General features: G+C 45.1%; 1 protein-coding gene across 6 annotated transcripts in view; it reads right to left on the bottom strand.

The window, feature by feature from the left end:
* Window positions 1-22,582, bottom strand: part of MTCL1 (microtubule crosslinking factor 1) — a 111,844-nt gene extending 89,262 nt beyond the window's left edge. For 5 of the 6 annotated variants that reach the window (XM_055800023.1, XM_055800025.1, XM_055800024.1 and 2 more), the window contains exons 1-3: window positions 19,843-22,581; window positions 8,333-8,557; window positions 6,697-6,855 (exon numbers count right to left, since the gene is read on the bottom strand). In XM_055800023.1, coding sequence (XP_055655998.1) covers window positions 6,697-6,855; window positions 8,333-8,557; window positions 19,843-20,724 — 1,266 coding nt within the window. In that variant the 5' untranslated portion in view covers window positions 20,725-22,581. Of the gene's footprint in view, window positions 1-6,696; window positions 6,856-8,332; window positions 8,558-19,842 lie in introns of all 6 variants that reach the window. The other variant, XM_055800027.1, reaches the window with a different exon arrangement.
* Window positions 22,583-23,413: the final 831 nt, after the last annotated feature.

Here is a 23,413-nt window from a genome sequence, read left to right as displayed (position 1 = left end):
ACAGGATTTGGAAGCAGTGTCAGATGATTGCTAGCAAGTGTGGACAAATAGCAAATACATAGAAAATACAGATTAGCTGGAGCTTGGTGGCAATGCATTTGGTAAATCATAAATTCAGATGCAGATATTGTTTAGGGTGGGGGGCATGTATAAGCATAAGAGACTGGCACAAAACATTTTGAAAATGTTGGGGTTCTTTCTGTTTAAATCTATTTTTAAAAAATTTAAAAAGAAATAAGGACAGCGCATTAGAAGATGTATAATATACATCCTTAGAAAAAAACCAATTATGTTACCGAGTTTGCTTCTTAACCGCTATACATTTTGAGTCAAGCCAGACCCATTCCCATGCCTTCCCTCCACCCTGTTTGTTGGTATCAACACTGAGCAGACCACTTCACTTATCTGTACAGCTCCTGAAATGCCATAATGAGTATAAATCATTCACTGTGGTTTAGGTACCAATTCATTATTTATCACAGTGAAAAAAAGGTACTGGAGACAAAATGGTGCTGTGGTAAAACTTTCATGCAGTTAATGGTTTTAGCTATGATTATTGCACAAGACTTCATTACTTATAACTGTCACAAGCAGTAACTTCTAAGCAGGGTTACTGAGTCAACATGGTGATCTTGCTTAGCCCTTTTAATATTATTTGAATCTACAGCTTACAAGTCTTCTCTTTGCCCTGTTTCTCAGCAAGTTCCCTTCAAGAAAAGTCATGTATTACAAAAATCAAAGACTTTTCACAGTTTATCCCTACTTCAAATCAATGCATAAATTTCATTTTAGAAATTACAGAACATACATAAACGTGTATGAAGCCCTAGCTAATGAAAACATAGGCAATATTTTCTACAGACAAGTGTCTGTTCACCAAGAATAATTTCTTCACTGTTTGTGTATTACTTGGGACTGTATCTATGTATTTATTCAGAGAGAAAAGAGGGAAAAGTGATTTCAGATTGGAATAATCATACTTATACACATGTTGCATGTGTTATGCACTACTTACAAGGTTCAAGGCAATGAAAATCGGACTGTCATGCTCAGCTCTAAGATGTAGCCTCCAGATTTCATTTTGATACATTATGTTTACAGAGCTGAATTCTTCTAGCAGCAAAATGCTCTCTATCTAGTGCACATGCACTTCAGAGCAAAATTTGTCCCTAAATATGCCTGAAAGATATTTAATCTTATCTTGTATATTTCTATCATTTTTACAAGCACCTGAATGCAGGTTTTCACTCTGTTAAAAGGAACAGATACTTTAACAGAAAATTACTTTGACTGTTAAAAGCAGCAGCTACTGAGCTGTGCCTCAAAAATCAGGTGCTGCCGGGCAGGAGGAGAGGGTAAGCTCAGGCATGATGACATCCCCATTAGCAAGTAAGTCTTGAATGAAAGAGCCTTGAGAGAAGCCACTGCCCTAAAAAGCCCACAGGTGACCTGGGAAAGCCCATTTACAGTATGTACTGATTTTCACCTCAGTCTGTGTCCTAGAGAGATGTGTTGGAGAAATTATTAACAGCCAGTGGATTTGCACTGCTCTTCTCTCATGCAGAAATTAATGGAAACAGCATTTCTTGCCTTCCCATTTTGCCTCTCTCTTTCTTTGTGAAAACACCAGCAAACACAAGATGCAGCAGCCATGGTCCTCCATCAATTGGAAGTGATTTTCCGAGTGAACATGCCTGAAGAACAGCACTCACGCCTCTAATGGTCCCAACAATCTGGAGGACTCAATGCACAAATGATTTCAAATGAAGCTGGCCAAGAAAACCTATGTCAAGGGGGAGGCAACTGCTACACGAGAGGGCCTTGCAAGAGAGAAAGAAAGCAACGTCTCCAGTTGCTCCCACTCCGGTCCTTCTGCTTTCAGCAGCAATATAGACTGTCACCTGCTCTGTAAGGCCATCCCACAAGCAGTAAATGACCCTTTCTTCCCAGTTATACAATTCTCATTCATTTCTTGCTACATTATTTCATAGCGCTCACATCAAATCTTTCGGCAGCTGCTACCCCCATCCCTAAACCTCCCCTCTTTTTGTCCAGTCTGGCAGGGCTACCCTTCCCCAGCAGTGTCAGCACTGCCACGGCCGTGCCTTTCTCTTCCCTGGCTGACAATGCCAAACCCAGACAAAGAATGCAAGAAAATACACATTTAGCAGCTGTGAACAAGCAACCAACTCATTCTCCTCACAGGGAATAGAAGTGGGTCCTGTGCCATCTCAGAGCCTTTCTACAATAAGTAGCAAAAATGGTTTATTCTTCCCCAGGTGCAGAGTTTTTAGAGAGAGGATTACTTGCAGGGGAATTAATGAACTGTAAATAAAGGCACCCAACACTTGCTGAGCATGATTTCATAGCTGCTTAAGCTTACACTAAAGATAGATCATCTAGTTGTGAAATACCTTGCTGAGAGAATATAAGGAAGACCTTCCCTAAAGATGCCCTGGTGGCTCCAAGGAAACAATGTTTGGGATGGGTTAGATGTTGAGTGGAAGATGTTCAGATCTCACAGAAAATCCACTTGCTTTTATCAAGCCTTTGAGAAAAGATCTGGTTTGTAGATGCTCAGGACAGAATTGGTAAGGGTTTTCATTATTACAAAGAAAGAAAACTTTGGAAAAAGTTTTCTGAATGTTTCTTGGTTGACCAAGTTAAACTTTTAATATACATCAGTATTTCTCATGAGCTGAATTAGGATATTAGAAAGAGGAAAATGACAGTTGCAGGGATGTTGCTGAGGTAATCTGTTAGTGATAGAGTAATTTTTTTTCCCCTGGAAACCCATTGACTCAAACGGCAATGTTAATAACTTACACAACAAGAAAAAAGGGAATCAAGCCTTGTCAGGGATATGTGTGCTTATTGAACCTGTGAGGGTACACTGCCTTTGCTTCTAAAGTTATAAGGAAGCAGCAGCTTTGGTAAGTCACAGAAAATCCTAGCAAGTTCCTAGAAGGAACAGTTCTTAGACACATCTCAGTTTTGTAGGGATATGCTACAAAGAAGTGTTCACAGCAGTAGGAAAATTCTGACACTTTCATGGAGACTGCCACAAAAAAAGGCATCAGAGGGAGGCCTTTTTACCAGTTGAAAAGTTCAGAGAGAGAAAGAGGAGAGTTGAATAATGGAAACTGAAAAAGTAGGTGAATGTAACAGTGGAAAAAAAAAAAATCAATGAACCACAGGGCTACAGCAGTTAGAGAAGGCTGAAATGGAAAAACTTTTACAGCCAGTAAAGTTAAAAAATATTCGGAGAGAAAACATTATTACCCAGTGAAAGAAGTAGCTTCCAAATAATCAGTGGAAGTATTTCAGGCAGGAGTAGCAGAGTAATGAACCTACACAGCAGTAAACAAACAAAATCTAAAAAAAAATAGGAAGCATTATGGGAAAGGAAAGCAGCACCATATTATCTTTTGGCTAAGAGGACTGAAAAAAAAGAAAGTAGAGTGGCATGATTAAGCAAAGTGAATGCCATGGTGCTGATGAAGACATTCAGAGAAGATCAGTGTCTAACTGGAAGACATCAGATTTGGATAAAACCCACAAGTATTGCTTAAAAATCCTTACTGATCCATACCTCAGCTCAAAACACATCTGTAGGAAAAGCTGCAAAAGGCTGGAGGGATGGAGCACACTTATGGAAAACAGAACAAAAAAGGGAAAGTTATACAATTCTCATTCATTTCTTGCTAAATTATGTCATAGTGCTCACATCAAATCAAAAAAATAGAAAATTACCCTAAAAACCTGGAAGTGATTCACCAATGATCTGAAAGCTCCTTACTGAAACAATCAGTGAAAACCAGAATATTTTGATGATGGAGAGTGCCTGGCAGATACCAGAACAAAACAAGAGTCTTAGATGTGGTTTTGATAGATTCTGCAAAAGCTTCTGAAAGCATGTTGTGAATATGGGACATGCTTGGGAATACAGAAGCATCTGGGACTAGGGAGGGAAGTGCGTTAGCTATGACACAATGGTAGGAGATAAAAGCAATGTGAAGGACATGGCAGGTGACTTCTTGTCACCTTTCCTCTTGTTGTAACTGCTTCTATTATTTGCAAAGCTGAAATACACTGAGAAATGTTATTTAGTGACAAAAGAGGAAAGCCTATCTCAAATCTACTTAACACAACTTGAAATTACATGGTCAGGAGGAGGCAAAAATTAATTTCCCAGTTAAAACTGCAAGGTTTTTTTGAAGGAAATAAGAATTTTATTTAGACAGAGTGAGCCTCTACACATTTCATACCAAAAGAGTCTTGTTGAAAGTATCACAGGAGATTGAAACAGGTACTGGGATGAAAGAATACATAACAGCACTAAACATCATAAATGTAAGGGGTTCTTCAAAAGATTATGATAAAAACCAAAGATGGCTTTAGCGTGCTTTCACAGATGTGTATAATTCCTAAAGATATTTCAGCATGCAAAATATGTTGAAGGTAGCCATCCGCTGCAGTGAGAAACTGTACCTGAGGGAATTGTACAGCAGGACAAAGCAGCAGTTAGCACTGGATTAAGCAATAAACACAAACACAGATGTTTAAAATATGCAACAATATTACAGAAAATGAGCATATGGTGACAGTGAGCAAATACTGTCTAACTGAGTCTTGGGGCAACACTCTAACTGGGCAACACTCTGGGACTGGATATGAAAGATGCTTCTTCTAAGTGTCAGCCTTTCGATAGAGAAGATGTGTAGTCAGGGTGGATTGACATGAAGCTACATGGCCTTTGGGTCATTTTTCTCCTGATATATAAGGCACTAGTTTTCCCACTGGATGTCTATAATACATTCTTTTAGAGCTTTGTATGCATTAAATGTTCCTAAAGAGGCATTGCTTCTGGTAGTTATTTGAACACATCTTAAGGCAAGAATATTTTTTTTTTTAGCAATATCAACAATGCTGCAAACACATACTTATCTAGCACACATATGACCCTGTTTCTCCAACTTTTGGCTCATCTGTCCTTGTGTGACCTGCCGAGGACCCAAACCTCCATCTTCTCACCTACTGTGACCTTGTGAAATTCTGACTCCCAGAAAACCCACCATTACTGGTAAAAAAGCAGACTATCTCTACTATTACTACCACTACTACTACTACATCTTATCTACATCTTATGCCCTGTTGTGTCTCCAGATCAGCATGAATGCAGCCCATCATTCTACCGGCCATCTCCCCCTTTCTCTAGGTCCCCTCCAGCCTTTGCATCTTATGGGGTAAAGCCTGCTTCCAAAGTAAGGGTACATTCACTTCGACTTGCAGTGCTGCAGAGACCCAGTTGAGCTAGTGGGGCTTCCCTGCCCGGCTAGGCTGCAGCAATCTAAGCAGGAGGGTAAATTTAGCCTGGTTAGAGCTAGCTTGAGACTCCAGCACTGCTGGACTGGTTTCTTTCCTACTGCTCACCCACAATGTAGTTTCTCAAACTGCTTAATCCCAAAGACCATCAAGCAGTATCTAGTGCACCTGTATGTCAGTCAGCAGCAAGTAATGCGTTTGGCACTGTGGATGACACGGTATTTTTGTATGGAATCTAGACTGCAGACCCTGTAACATGGTATCATGTCCATTAAGCACAGCATTCACAAATAACATTGAGAAAGAAGAATAGCTAAAACATCATGCAGACCTTATCTTTTGTGTCAGGCTGCTATGTAGTCTAAGCAACACTGATATTTACATTGGCTGATGATGTGTCCTGTTACATACAAAATATTCCAAAACTCTTGCACTGGACTCGTCCTAACCCAAATGCACAGAGAAATTAAATATGGGTTGTCCTTATAAAACTAAGTCAGGCTTTGTGCCAGTTGACTCACAAGCAATGTTTGAAAGATTAAAATAACACATAATTGTACCACCTCTCTAAATCGGACCAGGGCTCAGAGGATAAATGCCTTACCTCATTATGTTTAAATGCTCTATCTCAATCTGGTTTAAAACAGAGCAGAGGCTGTGAGCTGCCAATCTGCTGTACTGTCAGAATAGAAATACCGCTACAGACCAGGATGTGGCCTCCACCGAAAAACCATGCTTAGTGTCTAGCTTTTATTTGCTGTCCTCTGCTCCTCAGCTCACTTGCTTCCAAGGATCATCGCTTCACCCAGTACAACTATGCGTCAGCACCAAGTGATGTGATCCCCTTTCTCACCAGACAGCAGTTCTGCACCTGAAGTGCAACGTTATTTATACCTTACAGACCACATTCCTGCTGCCTTGCTCATGCTGGTGGCTCCCACTGTCACTACTGCGGAGCACCAGCCAAAACGGCAGCTTGCCTATCTGAACCATCCTCTCAGAGACAAGTCATGCACACCTCATTTGACTCTCAAATAGGTGGAAGTCACAGTCTGTGTAAAGGAGAGTCAAAGCCAGCTGGAGTCAAATCAAAGATAGTTTTGCTCCAGTAGGAAGAAAGGCTTTAAGGAGCTGGTTCAAAATGAGACAGAAGCCCTGTGAGAAGCCTCAGACAAAAGTCCTAGCTTCATTGATTGACCTTTCTATTGCTTCTACATTACCAAGGCATTTGGGACATACAACAAAGGAGACCTTTGGGGCAATTGTACAAGCAATATCAGCAAGGATTTAATGTAAAAATCAGTCTAAGACGTCTGTGTGTCAAATTACCCATCTAACCCAGCAACACTGCCCTGCATGGCTTTTGCTTACCTCTTTTAACTTGTCAAGCTCATTTTGCAGTGTCTGCTTGGATACTTCCACCTCAATAATTTGCTGCCGAAGGATTTCATTTTCATCTTCTGCTTTAACACGTTTCTCCTCCACACTCTCCAGCTCATGGTGCAGTCTGACAGAAACATCTTTGGCTACCTGGTCAGAAGAGCACAAATGCGTGAAGAGGATCCATGAGGAGCAACAGCTACAGTATGTCTCCTACAGCAGGAAGCGTATTACAGCCCTAGACAGCCAAGAGATTTTTAATTCAATTATGACTCTGTTGATGAAAGACTCCAAGGCTTCCAAGTACCAAAACAAATATTCATTTCTAATAAAGAAATCCAAAATGAAAATAAATTTGATTACCCGTCTCCAGCTCCTTCTCCACACTATGCTACAGCAATGTCATGAACAGCAGAGGGAAAGAAGCAGATACCAAGCCTGCCCATCAAAGTCCCAGCATATCATGTTGGTGAAACAAAAGATGAAGAATTGTGCTAGAAAGTTGTCAGGTCATCAATCAAAGCCTCATCCATGCAGCAGTCTCATCCACCCAAATTTGCTGCCTAGCAAAACTCTAGCTAGGCAAGAGTGATATGAAAGCACAGAAATACATGCTATCTTAGGTCTTCTGAGTCCAGCCTAACAAGAATAAATATTACTTCAAAAACATTTGGAAAGGTGATTCATCATGCAAAATGATGAATTACTGAATTATAACAAGTCAGCAAAAACAAAGCAAAAAACCTAAAAAGACTCAGTAACTCTTTCATTCAAATCTGTGAACAAGATTTTTGTTGAGTAATGTATCATTTCCATGATGAAAAGGTTATCATTTGTTTTCTATCATAAAAAAAGAAAATTAGGCCTGACATTTTGAAAAGTTTGACATGTCACTCTGATTTCCACTGCTGTGGACCAATCATTGCAGTTTCAGAATATTTTATGGTTTGCATTTTTGAGTACAAAATGCTTAGTAATTCCAGTGGTAAGCAGTCCCCCTCTACAGAAACTATTTTCGAAACAGCTGTAAGGTAGCCATATTAAGAAGAGTAAAGCTAGATAAGCATCCTGCCTATACAAAGCTTAGCCTTGATGGAAACATTTCTGAAAAACGTAAGACATGTTCCCGTATGAACATAAATTTTACAGGAATTTGTGTTTCTATGGGAAGTGCATTTTGATTCTCTATCTGCATAAAATATTGTAAATCTGTTCCTGTTACAAGTAACTCATTAGGCTCTAATAAATGCAACTTTGACTAGGGGTTTTTTTTCAGTTGTTCGGCATAAGCAAGAAGTGAAAAGGAAGGAAGCTGCCTGAATTGGGAAAAGCATATCAGATTTTGTTGATACAGTTTTGCAAAGCTAAGGATTTCAGTAAAACAAGACCCTTTAAATCTTTCAAATGCACACACGTAACTTGACCGTATTTCTTTCATTCTTAATGGGAGCATGTTTTTTACTCACTAACACATCTTTTTATGATGATGAGCTGAATATTTGTTCTCCACCACAGAAGAAGGAAATTGGTCCTGACATTTGGAGAATGTTTCACGTGTCACCCTCCCATTGCAGAGACCCACATCCCAGTCAGCTGCTTTCACTGTGAATATGAATCTCTCACACACCTTTAAATCTTGTTCCAGGCTCCTAATAAGCTCTCCATCCACATGGCCTGTTTGTGCAACTTTCAAGCTCTTCTGTTCTGCTTTCCTGAGACGATATTGCAGAATGCGGCAATTCTTGTTTGCCCGGTCCAGCTCTCGCCGGAGCTCCTGCAGCTGGTAAACATCTTCCTCTAAATAGCTGTCACGCATTTCTTCCATTTCAGCCCGAAGTTCATCCAGTTCATCCTGTGAGAAGTCAAAACAGTGCTCCATCATACCTCTAAATCTCACCCGTGGGAGTAAAATAGGAAACATGCTCACTAGGATACCATTTTAATGAAGTGATACAGATAGCATCATGCAGCTCCAGAAGTCACAGGAACAGAAGTTTTATTCCAACATTGACTAATTATGCTGAACTACATCAATGAGTAATTGTTATATTTCTTACAATTGCTTTAAAAATTCAAAACAGACCAGACACTTATCAGTCTCCTGAAATTTGTAACACCTTCATTTTACCATCTCTAATTAAAATCAAAAGTGCATAATACTTTACCACTCTCTGAATGGATCCCTTACTTTATTTAGACTACAGTAAACCTACTTAAGCAAGTACCTCAGCACCTCTGTGTGATGTGCCTTTTTCACAACCAGCACTTCCTAGAAATGAAATCTTCCCTCAAAATCTTTAATGAGTCTTTACACCAAATACCAGAGTGCTCCATATGAAAATACTGCCTCATCTGAGCCTAGCACTGTGCACATGACTAACGACAGATGGGTTGGGCGTGGGAGAAAGTGGGTTTCTGTTGTGTGCACACACATTTCAATAACAGGACCACAGGGAAAAAAATCAAACCTGTGCCCGTGGGAATAATCTGGTCATTCTTTTCTGGGCTTCATGAACTGTCCCAGTTCCATATTATACCATGGGTGGCACATGCTCTCTCAAGTCAGATTTAAAGATTTACGGCTGAAAAGGATAAGCTCTATCATTCCCATTTGTTTAATCTGTGCATGACTGAAGCTCCAGAGCTAAAACTCTTATAAAGGTCTTCCAAGAACAGAGGTGTAAGCCATTAAACTGCTGCGTGAGGGGAAAACTATGACTCTACTAACTTTGAACAGAGGTGGGGGAAAAAAGTCAAGAAAAAGAGCCAGGAGGAGAATATTTGAAATGAACTATTAATTTTTTTAATTGTTTTCTTTAAAATTACATTTTATATTATAAAGACAAATTTTTCTGTGGAAAACATATCTTAAATAAGATTCAAGGAGAACTTGCACCAGAGCTAGCTGCACAGTCACCTCACTTCAGAACTGTAAATGATACTTGAAATATCAAGGACAGCTGGAGAATATTTCACACTTGTATCAGGTGGAAAAGACACTGCTATGGAGTTAGCTCCCATGACAAGGCCCTCCCTTTCCAGGCTGGACTGCCCCTGTCCAGTCCCTCCATGAACATGTCTGCCTACATCCCGCCGGTGGTCCTCTCAACCATTCCCCCTGCCCACAGCCTAGCTGGATGGACAGTCATGTTTTCCCATGTATTCATCTTTCTCCACTGCAGCTTTAGAAACTAATGAGGGACAGATCTCGTCACTGAGCACACTCACGACCAAAGGAAGATGTGGCAAACTTCTTTAGCCTCGTCAGCATAGTTATGTTAGAATTACAGTGTAACTCCTACCAAAAGCCCAGCCATGTATAAAAATTCCAGTGTTTATACAGCTATGCTTTAACTTCAGTTTAGGGTAAGCACAAGGCTTGTTATTTCCAAAACGACCATTCTGGACCCAGCAGCGAGGCTTTGCTCCAGCAGTACAGCCCTCCCTGGGCTCTGCACAGTTCTCTCTAGATGCTCTGAAAGGACAGGCAGGTTTTCTCACAAGCCCACCGTATTGCTATACATTCTCAATATATTCAGATTTCTGCTGTAGGAGCATCCTGTCCCACAATCTCCCTGGGACAGCTGCAGGAGGAAGAGATTTGTGTGGATAGAGAAGCTCAAGGGTTACTCTCCGGTGAGCTGGATGATGCTCACGCCATACACTGACTGAAAAGGAATAGTATAAGCATGGTAACAGAAGTTACCTTTGCAGCCACGACATCCTTAGAAGTTGAAAATACATTAGTTAACCACAAATAGCAGACTGCGAGGAAGCAAACAAGCTCTGCAGACCAAACTCAGCAAGATTCTTTCAAAACAGTTTACGGTCCCGGCCCTATCTGTTCCTCTTCAGGGTACAGCCAAATGCTCTGGCCAATTTACAGCCAAAACCCTGCTGAAGTTTTGATAAATGATTGATATTTTTTAAAAGGAAAAACATAGCAAAGTATGCTTGAGTAAACTGGGAAGGAGACCTGGTTTTCCTTTTCATGTACACACTTTACCACTATGCTTCATGTTTATAGACGCTTTCAAGAGGTAAAGTAAAAGTTCACCCAGCAAAGATGGAGATGCAGAAGAAAATGTCAAGGTTTTAGAAAAGGGTTAAAACGTAGCAGTGGCTTTTGAACCTAAGAAAAGGAGTACACTTCTGTGTTATCAGTTTATGAACTCTAGGTATTTTGGCTAAGGTACTCATACCAAAAGTACATTCTTTACCTGTCAGAGCTAATACAGCCCTCTGGGATGAACAGGACCAGAATTATTGCCTAGGGCTGTCTGCAGACTCTGAAACTGAATCTATCTCAACTGGATTTAAGTTCAATTAACTTTTTAATATTATCTTCAGAATGCTAATGTTAGATTAATAATTTGGTTGTAAATTGAGAATTTTGAAATACAAATCCACAACAAACGAAGACATCTGTCGTCACCAAATTAATGGGATCTGGTTTATAATCTGATGTTTATGTTTCAGAACTAAGCAATGGCTTTCATGTATTAAGTGGCCTGCAAAGAGCAAGTATAATGGTATTGCTCATCTCTAACTTCCTTATTATCTATATCAGGTTTTGGAATTAGTAGAGCTGGTTGGCTTCTAAAGACAAATAATCCACAATATTTGACTTCAAAGCTTTTACTACAACCAAATTTGGAAAGTGAAACTCATATAATTTTAAACAACCTGATCCCTGAAACAGTCATCCCATTGAAACCGAATATTCCCAAATCCTCTCAGCAGGCATGCGAGAGCCTTAAGAGTCACTCTGTCTCCATTGGAGACTGGGATCCAGCATCTGTCTTCCCACCAAAAAAGTCCCCCAAAGAGCTGCAAGCATTGGCATGAGCTATATTTCAGGAGGTAGGCCTCTCTAGGAAAAATAACATTTTTCTCAATCTCCCTTACCAGCACAATTCTGACCTTGCAAGTCTGTGATTTTTTTTGTTATACTTGCCTCTGTTTTTGGTTATAAATACAGTTTGCTTTTCTCTAGTGTAATTTTGCAGATGAACTGAAATTTAGGATGCAATCAAGAAGGCTGTACTTTAAAACCTCGTATTGTTCTCCTCTCCGATATTTGTGTTTAAATCAATTGAGCTTGTTTTCCATACTTATTTTTCTTCCTCCTCCCAAAACTTTCATATAGAAATCAGACTGTGCCCCGACCCCTTGTATTTAGGAATACAGCATCCTTTGAACGAGCTTTAAAACATGGCAATGTCAATACAAGCACAACAAGGGCGCACACAGTTTTGCTCGTTTCAGGAGCAGAAGCCTTACCATACAGGCTGCACACAGCGCCTGCCCACTTTCTGCTGTGTAACCGCAGTGCCTGGGGCCTGGACCTACATAGTCTGTCCAGCCCAGGGATGAAAAACCCAAATGGGACACACTAAATCTATTTGAGTAGCAGGATGAAGTCCTATTTTTATATATTAAAAATATATATACAGAGGCATGTCGCCACTGAATGTCAAAATATAGGAATATGATATATGCTCAGATTTTGCATGACAGCATACAATTATGGATGCTGGGATAATCTTTTACTGGTTACAGTAAAGTCATAATCTTGTTCTTGATACAGGCCACAAAACCAGCAGCAAGGGTATAGATGCTTCCAGCTCATAACAGTTTATTCTCCTTGGCAGGTACTTGTGATTCTGCCATAGACGCTGAAACCTTGTGTAAAGCATCTCCTAAGTCAGAGCTGTTACAATTACACCAACAAAACCAGGGCAGCTTAAAGTGCTTTTCTAAAGTGATGCATGCACACAAAATGGAGGAAGCTAAGTTAAAGATCCAGAAAACTGGAAATTGCAACTGAAACTGTGATGGTCCTGCTTACTAAACTAGAAAACCTATGGCTTTGAAGGAAAAGCATGCCCATCATTAGTGAAATCAAAGGTAAATGCAGCAAAGCCAGGATCTTAAAAATTCCCAAACTCAGTAGTTCACAAAAAAAAAAAGATAATTTGGCTGTGAGGCAGTTGAAAAAAATACATAAATCCAGTTCCTGCCTTCATTGAAATGTATTGTTCATATTACTATTATTATTGTGAGTGAGAATTAAAGCTTTTTCTCTCAGGAGGTATTGAGCTTCACACTGTGGACTTTAATATTGTAAAACTGAAGAAAGAGACCAGAACAGGCACTTAAAAGTAATTAAAACAAAAGTAAGAAAGCGGCCACCCCTCTTTGTGCATCCAAAAAATGGAGAGCCTGCTCCCTTCCTTAAACAGGGAGGACCTGCTCTGGCATCCCAAAGTGGTAATTGAAATTGGGAGGTTGAGTGCTGGCATAAGAAGCTTCACTTTGCTGTACATTCCTGTAGGGGATGAGAGCCTCCTCCTGATCCCTTTTAATTTAATGGTAATTACATTATCGCTTCCAGTAAGAACAGCACCAGTCAGAGTCTCTTGGAAGAAAGAATGTTGTTTAGGAAAAAGCTAAACTGCTTTTCTTTCTAGAAGTCACTCTGGTGATCAGAAAGAACAAATGGAAGTGTGGGAAAGAAAATAACTTTCTAACTGGCAGTTCTTTCCAAATTTGCAGTAGAAATCCAAGTTGCTCCTGAGTCTAACCGCTTACGGTTTCAGGTACTTGGCCCAAATGACTTCCTAAAGGCCAGCTATTTGGGGTGTAATAGGGATCACTCATCTGAGACTCATGGGGCAGCTGTATGAACGCAGGGCCATGCTTAAATAGCTGCTCCACTTGCAGGATTCCCCTGGACTTCAGTGCAAAAGCAACAGAATTAGGATTCACTGTTTCCCTGTCAGTCTACCAAGCCAAGGTGAGTTGCCTGAAAGGGGAAAGGCCGTGTGCAGTTTACATCACTGCGTAGCCCAAATACATACTGATGGTGCCTTTTCACATCTGTACTGTGCAAATTGAAGACTTGCCTGTCAGAAGAGAAGCCATTATCTCATTAATACCTTAACTGATGTCATGCTTGCTTGTTATTGATTTAATTTATAATGAAGTATAATTAAGGGTAAATTATAGGAATATGCCTTGTTTAGGATTCTTACAAAAAAAAAAGAGAGAGAGAGAGAAAAAGAGTGTCAGGCCATGCAGCTATTACACTAAGTAACCCATACTCATATGAGTCATTCCCACTGAAAAGACCAGGAATACTTGTACAACTGATGAGCTGTGTCTACCCAGCCAGTCAGGTTGAGATTCGTAATGAGGTTTAAAAGTAAATTTTCCAATCACCCTCACTGACAGTGCACTCAATTCAGCCCACAGAGTGCACAAGAACCAGATTCCTTCTGAAATTAAATAAACAGAGACTTATAGTCCAAGGGTGCACCAAAATGTGCTGCATTACAGTTGTCCAGAGGACTCAAGAGTAAAACACATACATGATGGGGATGTTTCATTCAAGGGGTCAGACTAAATACAGTCCGAAGTAAGACCCCTAAACTGCATGTAAAGACAGAGGTAGGGGCTGATGCATCAGCACCAGCTGTGTCTAGGTCAGCTTGCTGATCTACCCTCACTGAGCTGAATTCTAGCTAATACAGAAAAAGCTCTTAACTCAGAACATACATAGAGACTAAAAACTGGAACCCAATCATAAGTCAAAAGAAAAAAAAAAGCAATTTTGGAAATTACTGTTAGGGTGAAATTACATGCATAAAATAGCATAAAAGATCTACAGATACTGAATTCTTTACTATGCATTTCAGTTATGTATATTAGCAAACTGAAAGTCTTCATGCTCCAGTGAATTAGAATGTGTGCCCAGAAGTTATATACTAACCTGGAAATAAAAATGTATGAAACCAACAAATTGTATTGTATCTAAAAAAATGCAGATGAAGGATGAAATTTGATTGTTTATGTAAAAAATGTAAGAATTTATTAATTTAGCCAAAAGTTATATTTATAGATTTTGCCAGTGGTATTTTCTAAATAGAATGTTATTTAATATACATTAAATAAAATCAGGGGGAGTAAGTAAGGAAGAAAGGGTAAAAATTACGGTGCGTAGCTGCTATTGTGCTGGCGAATCCAGAAGTTCTAGAAAGTCCTTGATAAATCTAAGATTCATGAACTGTGATTTTACATAATCTCTGTTTTTGTTTTTTAGATATCTCAAGCTGTCTATATGTAGGAGATGCTGCTGCTGCTAAAGAATAAACACATCCCCCATATCACTTCACAGCAGAACTGCAGTAGGGATAAATACGCTATGGAAGGCTTTGGTTGGGAAGAAAATAACAATAGTTATTTTTGCCTCTTGCAAAATATGTTGATGAACCTGAAGTCCCTCGGCCCCTGATAGTATTTTTCAACTCTCAAACCAAACCAATTTACAAGTCGTGCACCAATCTGATGCTGTTTGAAGCTTGTGCACAAAACAAGGTAAGAACTGAAAAAAATCATAGGACTGTGAGCACCTGTTGACTTCAGGGCTGGTTTAAGCTTGCAGGATCCCAGGAGAGCAAGGGCAGTGTCTGGCAGCTTTTCTGCTTCATTCAAGCATTACCCCCAGTGTTGTTTCAACACACTTCCTCGACTGGGGCGGCTGAAGCTGTTTGAGCAGTCACCTTGCTGGTGCAACATCAATACAACTATTGAGGGTGACCAAGGGAAACTATTGCCTAGTGCATCACAGTTAATCCTCTTCAGGCAGTGACGGGGACACAGCTGGGGCTAACAAGGCACATGGCCTCACCATTCTTCCCCAGAGTGACATGTCCCCTCTGACAGCTGACCATCCCTCCAGCTGAGCCCAGCCACGCAGGTTTTATGCCCTGGTCAGGGTTATTGCCTCCGTTTTCTTTGGGACTGCCAGTCACCAGGTGGGAAAAGCAGCATGTTAAGCAGAGACGGGGCATGAGCTTTGTTTTGCTAACCCCAGTGACCCTCAATAAATGGAAAAAAATTAGTCCCGTCACTTTGCATCATTTTTGCTCTGCAAAACCCTTTCACATACATCACTCCCTGCAAGTTAATAAAAGAAATAGTGGTACTCCTCCTCATGAGTTCATCGCAAACCTAGGGACTAGAAGCTACAGTTTCAAAGGAGCCAAGAAATACAATGTAACCTCATATGACATGCACTGAGATGTCAAACAAAAATGAACATCCTATCAGAGTGGAACAAAGGGCCTCGAGTGGCCCCTTATTCAGCTTGTATCCAGCATATGTCACAGGTGAAAATGAATAAAGAAAGAATAAAGGCAAAACAAGATAAACAAGATGATGATCTAATAAATCCAAGATAGTTTAGAATATATCTTTGTGCTAGTGCACACTGCAGCAGCATTTCTGGCATGCTGAACTTACACCAACGCCTGCACAAAGGGAAGGCCCTGTAAAGCAAAGCAGAGCAAGCACCTGTTTCATTTTAAGGGCTGTATAAAGTGTTATGCCTCATGTAAAGAGGCTGCTTTCACATTGTGGCCACGAAGGATGTAAAGAGAAAAGGGGCATGTGTCATGACTAAAATACCACTGCTGTTTCTGCTAGCATGTTTGTTTAATTAAAACAGTCTGAATAAAACTTTGGCCGAAATAACGCAAGAACATTTTTAATTGCTAAAATTTGGCTCCTTTTCCTCAGGATCCTTCATCCTTCAGAGGGCTCTATACCACAAACAGCTTCTTTCGAAGTTTCCCAAGGGCTTGCATAGCGTATGATGCTTCCCCACACGCTGGACACTTTAAAGTAATCCTGAAAAACAACTACTTGTGTGGGCAGCGTTTTGCTATTACTGGCTAGCAATAACTTAAGCCTCTACCTTCCACTAGCACTTACTGATGACCTCCTGGCTCCACAGAGTCGGGCACCACGACATAATTTCTTACATGTCAACAAAGAAGTGATACCTTTACAGTCTTCCCCCATATGTAGCTGACATAAGGTTACGCAAGAAATATATGAAACTGAAATCAATGATGAAATTTCACAGAGGTAGTAAAAGAGAGCCTTGCCAATGTAAACACTTCTTCTCAGCCACTTCCCCTACAGACAACTTTGTTGGCCACTGCCGGAGCTGAAGTCTCACCCAGGGTAAAATCACAGTCCCCGGAAATATAAAAGGTGGTAACTTGATATCAGGCTGAGATCTGGCTCACAGTGGATGAAGTCTGAGACATTTGCAGCACTGACAGTGTGCTCTGCAAAGGCTTCCATGGATCGTTCTGGAAGAGTTTCTAGTACTTCCTGAGTAGAAATAAAAACAAACAATTGTGTTTGTTTTGGTTTTTTTTCTGGTAGTCCCTTAATCTCCAGTAATCTTTAGTGCTAGGTCTCAGTGTGTGTGTGTGCGTATATAGATATACACACACACACACACACACTGTTCTATAACCTGTGTTCCAGACACATGAAAGACCTTCCTATGTGAAAGATAAATTTCCTGAAATAGGCTTTCAAAGTATGCACACTTACTGTTGCACTCCAGCTGCAGGGAGGGATAAGGAGGAGTGAAAACTACAAAATTCGGCATAAGGCCAAACTTAGGAAGTTAACAGTTTCTTCTGGGATTTATCTAACCATTTGTCTATTTACAGCTGACAGCTTCCGTTATCCCTTAGTACCCTCCAGTTAAAGAAGAAACACAGCTCGCTCCAATACCAACCAGAACTGCACTGTAAAACAAGTGAGGAACAAACCCACAAGTAAACAACTTTGGTGATGTTGTGGTTTTAAATTGCAGAAGGTGTTTATAGGTCTCCCTAGGAAAGGAAAATGAAGTTTGGTAATTCTCCTGATAAATTTTGCGCTGCCGGGCTGTTTCCAACCATTTTGAGAGAGGAGCAGAACTGCTAAGACTTCACGCACCCGTGTGGCCAAGGAGAGCAGACAGAACATGTACTCACTCCCCTCAGAAGAGGTGACAGTGTGAGCTTGTGGCTTTCCAGGGTTCAGGACATGCCCACTGGAAGTCAATTGAGACACAGAGCCCCGAGAAAACAGTCTGTATTATCCTACTGGTCTCAGAAATACTCATAGCCTGAGAAAGTTATAGTCCAAATCAAAGAAGGGTTGGGACACAACTGTGTAGATGATGAAAACATCAAGGTGAAAGACCTGAAGACACTGTTGCACAGGGTGAGAAGTTTGAAATCATGTAGAATGAAGTCCTTTAGCTAGGACTTGCCAATGTCAGTTGGGTCCCATCATCAGCAAGTCCCTCAGGTGGGACACTAACAGCAGTCGGTCCTAGACAACTCAGACAAACCCTTTTTCCTCAGTTTCCCAGAGTTAAAGATTACTTTCAATACAGAACAAAAGGCTTAATACATTCTTCATAATGGGTTAAAGTACCATAATTGTGCAAATCCTGTAACGCAAAGAGATGCTCCTGGGCTTTTGGCCTCCATGACTTGTAATGGTGGTGTCAGTTTACTTCTCCTAAAGCAATTCCTATTATCAATTCTGATTTCACTACATCTCCTCTTGTTTCTGGGCTGTCAAGTAAAACAGAAGCTTCCAATAAAGGTTCTCTGTGCTGCTCATCATTTTAGAGACTATCACATCTCCCTAACACACTCCGGAGTTTTTCATCCAATGAGTGCTGTAAACACTTTGCTATGCGCCAATAATTTTTATTAGTCTAGTTCTGTATTATCCTTTTCTAGACGACCAGCAGTGCCCGACAGTATTTCAGGTACACCCACTCATCTGTGTAACAGCTACGGATCTATAAAGCATAATGTTTTCTTTGTTATTCTCTGGTCAGTTCCCATTGAAATCTAATGTAATTTTTGCCTGCAGTTTCACACCGAGAAGAGATTTTCATTGCACCTTCTCTCATGATGCTCCTGAGTTAACACAATGCATTTAAAACCCAGAAAAGTGCATACTCAGTCCTCCTCTCAGACTGCTTCAATTTTCAATATTGAGATTTATTTCCCATCCTCTGCCTTAATTTTTCACTCATTCCTCGGGGGTTAAGCCTACAATTAAGTTCTGTCTGGGCTTTGCTTATGGTAAAAAACCTTAATGTCATCTGAAAATTTTGCTGTATCATTCCTTGTACCTTTTTCCAGTTCATTAAGCAGCACCAGACCCAGCAAAGAACCTTGCAGCACCCCTGCTGTTAACCTTTTTCTAAGCTGAACATCGTTTCTTGTCCCTTAGCCAAAACCCCTTAACAAGTCCAGTCTACATCTTTACCACCTTTCCCTCCCAAGGTTACAACCAACTCCAGTCCTTATCCGAGAAAAACTCCCATGGACTTCCATGGTCAGCTTGCCTTGACAACAGGGTGTTTGCAAAGTCAGGGAACTAAGATTGTTCTCAGCAGCAGCGGAGTCAAACAGTACAGTAGGTGCGGTTACACAATTATTTCAGTTTATCTTATTTATAGATCTTTCTGGATGCAGCCTCTTTGCTGTGCCAAAAGATCAGATTGTAAGTGCAAGTCCAGCTAAAGGTTCCCACAGGTCAACCCCACTCTGACCAGTCCTGAATTTAGCTTTTCTGTTTCTTAGAGGACGAACGCACGTAGATGTACTTTTCTACCTGTACAAGGATGCGATGACACTTTTTGTTGCTGCTCTCGCTATTCTGTTAGTCCTTTAGGACGATTGGCTTCACTTCCCAGCGATAAAGTAACACAATAAACGGACAACACCAGGCTGTCATCCTTTCCACATCAAATGCGGGAACCGGTTTCTGTGGCTTTTCTTAAAGGGTGTTACTGGGGAAAACAGTTCCTGGAAAGCAAGGTCTCGCTAAGCAGCAGTGTGCGCGCGGTGCTTTAGAAAGAGCCGGGGTTTGCTGAGCTACCACCACGCCAACCGAACGCGACATTGCTACAGGACACGTTGCACTGGGCTTACGTTCGCCCAGCCCCCGCAAGCCGGCTTTTGCGGAGAGCCGTGATCACACGCTGATGTCCCTTATCTGCGCTTAAGCCGTGCCACGGCCCCTCTTAGCGGGGCAGCCCCGCTCTCCCGGCCCCTCTTCCTCTCCCGCGGGCGAAACCGGGCACGGGGTCCGGGGGGGTGGGGGGTCCCACGGGAGGTGACTTCAGACTGCGCGAATCCACCCGCAGCGCGGACCCCGCAGCCCCGGGCAGGAGGCGGCCGCGCCTCCGCCGCTGCCTCCCGCTTCCCGTCCCCGGGCGGGGACCCGCCCAGGCCGGGCTCCGCGGGCGATGCTCACCTTGAGGTACTCGTTCTCCGAGCGCAGATCCTCCACCTCCCGCTGCAGCTCCTCCGGGGCCGGGGGCGGCGGCTCCCCGCGGCTCGGGGCTCGCCCCCCGCCCAGGGGCGCGGGCAGCGGATCCCCGCGGGGGCCGGGGGGCGGCGGAGCTCCGCGCCCGGGGCCGGGGCCGGCGCGGGGCGGCTCGGCGGCGGCGGCGGGCTGGGCGGCGGGCGGCTCCCGCTCGCGGTCGCTGGAGCCGGTGCCGGACTCGGCGTCGCTGCTGGCGGCCGGGGCCAGGCGCTGCTCGTCGGAGAGCGGCTCGGAGGGGCAGTCGGAGAGGTCGGAGCTGCTGTCCGTGTGGCCGACGCGGGCCAGCGCCGCCGCCGCATGGCCGCTGCCCGCCGCGGCGCCCCGCTTCCCCTTCCTGCCCTTGCCGGGCGGCGGGGCCGCCTCGCCGCCGGGCTGCCGCCCCCCGCCCCGGCCGCCGGGGCCCGGCTCCGGACCGCGGGCCGCCCGCTTGGCGCAGGGGGCGGCCTTGGCGCCCGCCCTGCCGGCGGCGGTGACGGCGGCGGCCTTGCCCCCCGGGGCGGCGGGGCGGCGGGAGAGGCGGCCCGGCGCCGCCAGGAGCCCCGCGGCCGGCGGGTGGGCGCTCGGGTGCGGCGACGGGGGCGCCCGGCCCGGGAGGCCAGGGGACTTGGGGGGGGCGGGCGGCGGCTTGGCGGCGGCGGCGACGGCGCGGGCGTGGAGGTCCTTGAGGAAGGGTCTGGCGGGCGACGGGGCGCGGTGCAGCCTCTTCTTCTCGGCGTGCGGGTGGTGGTGGCTGGGCGAAGGCGGCGGTGGCGGCGGCCGCAGCGCGTCGCCGGGCCCCGGGCCGTGGCCGTGGCCGTTCAGCGCCTCCATGGCGCGGGCCGGGGGCGGCGGGGCGGCAGCGGCGGCCGCTGGGGTGGCCGGCGGCGGCAGGAGCGGCGGTCCCCGCGGGGCTGAGCAGCAGGACGGGCAGCCTCCTCCAGCCTCCCCGCTCTCTCTCTCATCACTTCTGCTTCTTCCAGCCACAGCCCTCACAGCCCTCACACTTTTCTTTCTCGATCCCCCTCTTCCTGCCCCCCCACCCCCACCTCCTCCTCCTCCTCCTTCTCCTCGCCGCTCTCTCCCGAGCACTGATTTGTTTCAATAAAACGAGCCCAAATCCCCCGGTGGCAGCCGTCTCCTCCTCCTTCTCCTTCCCCTCCCGCTCCCCTCTCTGCCTAGCTCAGCTTGATGCAGCTCAAGTTGTGATGCAGCCCAAAAAAAACCTCCTTTTCCCTTCAATCTGAGGCAACGGCGCGTTTCCCGGCTGCCTTCGCCTCCGCTTGCGAGCCCCCGCTCAGCCCACCGGCGCCGCTAACCCCATCGCTGCCCCCGGCCCCGGCTCCGGCTCCGGCCGCCGCCTCCGCCCGGATCCTGAAATAGCCCCGCCGCTGCCGGGGCCGCTCGGCGCGGCGCTGCCCGCCTGTGCGCAGGATCCGCCCCCTCTGTCAGCCAGCCAAGCCGCTCTCCCTGCAAACTACTTTCGTCGCACGCTTTATTATAGGGGCGCCTCTGCCAGCCGCTTCCTATCAGAAAGCCTCATTCGGGGAGAAATTTTAATTTCCAAGCCACGAGCTGCAGAGTGTCGCCCGTGTGTTGTTTTTTTCTTGCCTTCCCGAGCTCAGGCTTCACGAAAACCCTCTCTCCAGAGACTGGCAGCAACAAAACAACAGCCACCGCATTATCTCTTTGCTCAAGGCAGGCAGGCGCAGGTTCACCCGGAGGCAGGGCTGAGGAACCGGGGGACTCGGCAAGTTCCTGGCTGTGGCTAAACTACAAAAGGCACGGACCCATCCTTTTGGAGCACGGCGATAGGAAATTACAGCCTTTACGCTTGCAAAGCACCCCGAGAGTAAATGAAAGGGAGGAGAGGCTCAAGCGTGGGAAAGAGGCACAGCCTAATGGGTAGAGCCGAACAGCGGCAGCCAGAGGCTTCTGCCTCCTCCGCTCGGGCACAGCGGGACGTCGGACAAGCCGCCGTGGGTCCCTTATCAGACGAAGGCGGTAAAGGCGGCCTTAGCTCATGGAGTCCTTGGGAAGCTCAAGCCATCCACGTCTGAATGGCAGTGACTGCAGCGCGCCCCCGGGAAGGGCAGTCCGGGGGGCGTTGGGGGCAGCACCGCGGGGGTCTCCGTGGCCCTCCGCTCCGCTCATCTGGGCGCAGGGTATTGCCCCGAAAAGCAAAAGCCCCCGGGACTGCTGGAGCCTGAAGGCACCGGGCACCATCACAGCGGCAGACAGGGTGGCCTAGGTAAGGCCCGGTCAGGGTCAGGTGCCGGGCGGCGCTGCCCGGGCCGGCCTGCCGGGGGAAGAGCTGGGACCGCGCCGCATCCCCGGGCTCCTTGTCTCCGTAAACATGGGGAAAACTGGTCTATCCTGCCGAATAGCAACACCGATGCTGCCGTATGAGTATGCAACAGGTAGTGCTTATTTTGCAAAGGCTGCAGAGGTGGAAAAAACTAATAACTCAAATCAGCGCCGCATTTACGGGTCTCCAGGAACTGGGAGCAGCTCCCCGGCACCGCCGCCGGCAGCGCCAGCCCGGAGAGCGCGGTAAGGGGCGGGCGGCCGGCGGGGCGCGGCTCCAGCACCCTGGAGAAAGCCGGGCCCCGGGACCGGCAGCATCGGCCGCCGTCCCTCCCCGTCCCCGGCCGCTGGGACAGACCGCCGGCGGGGCGGGGCCGGGCGGGGCCGGGCGGGGCCGGGCGGGGGGGCGGGGCCGGGCGGGGGGGGCGGGGCGGCCCGGCCCGGCCCTCCTGCGCCGGGGCAGCCCATGAAAGCCCCGCTCCAGGGCACCCGCCGGGCCATCGCTGCTGTCGTAGCGTGGGGATTTTTTTAAAATGTCTCGACACACTCGGCTTCTGTCACACTGCTCCCAGCTTCGCCCCGTCGGCACCGCTGCCGTGCGGCTCGGCTCCCGCATCCAGACGTGCCTTTCAGGTCACACGGCGAATACCTGTCGTGGCTCTTCGCTGCTGCCGGTCTGTGCGTCCAGTAGAGCTACCGGGAGGATTTTGCTGGGCCAAATCCTTTAAAAGTTATACAAAATACTCTGAGGAAAGGAAAATGCAGCAAACTCCCTTGCAGGTGTAAGCCCCCTTATTCTCCCTCCATCTACAACATTCGTAATTTACTTGATTGGGTGACATAACCAGTCTATAGAAGCAATATGAAGTGGCACAGGTAAATTTTGATCTAGAAGAATTGACTTATGAATATACTCTTATTACATTTCAGTGACATAGCATTTGTGTCAGACCATCATGCCTTATCAAAGTTTCCTACCAAGCGTTTGTGCTCTTAGCTGGGGTTTCTTTTGGCAATATGCTGCTGGTCAGTCCAAGCAATCCTCCTTTTCAAGAATGCTAGAAAGTGAAACAGATGGCAATCGCTGTATTTCATCCCGAGAAACAGTGATTATTATGGGAATACCAAATATTATGAATGTTGCCCAAGATGAGAGAGCTCAGAAAGGTTGTTTTGCTCTACTATATTGCCACTCTCACTTGTTTTTAGGTATAAT

Source organism: Falco peregrinus, chromosome 3 (assembly GCF_023634155.1).
Source record: "Falco peregrinus isolate bFalPer1 chromosome 3, bFalPer1.pri, whole genome shotgun sequence".
NCBI lineage: Eukaryota > Metazoa > Chordata > Aves > Falconiformes > Falconidae > Falco > Falco peregrinus.
Note: the sequence above shows the minus strand (reverse complement) of the source record. Positions and strands in the feature narration are given on the sequence as shown.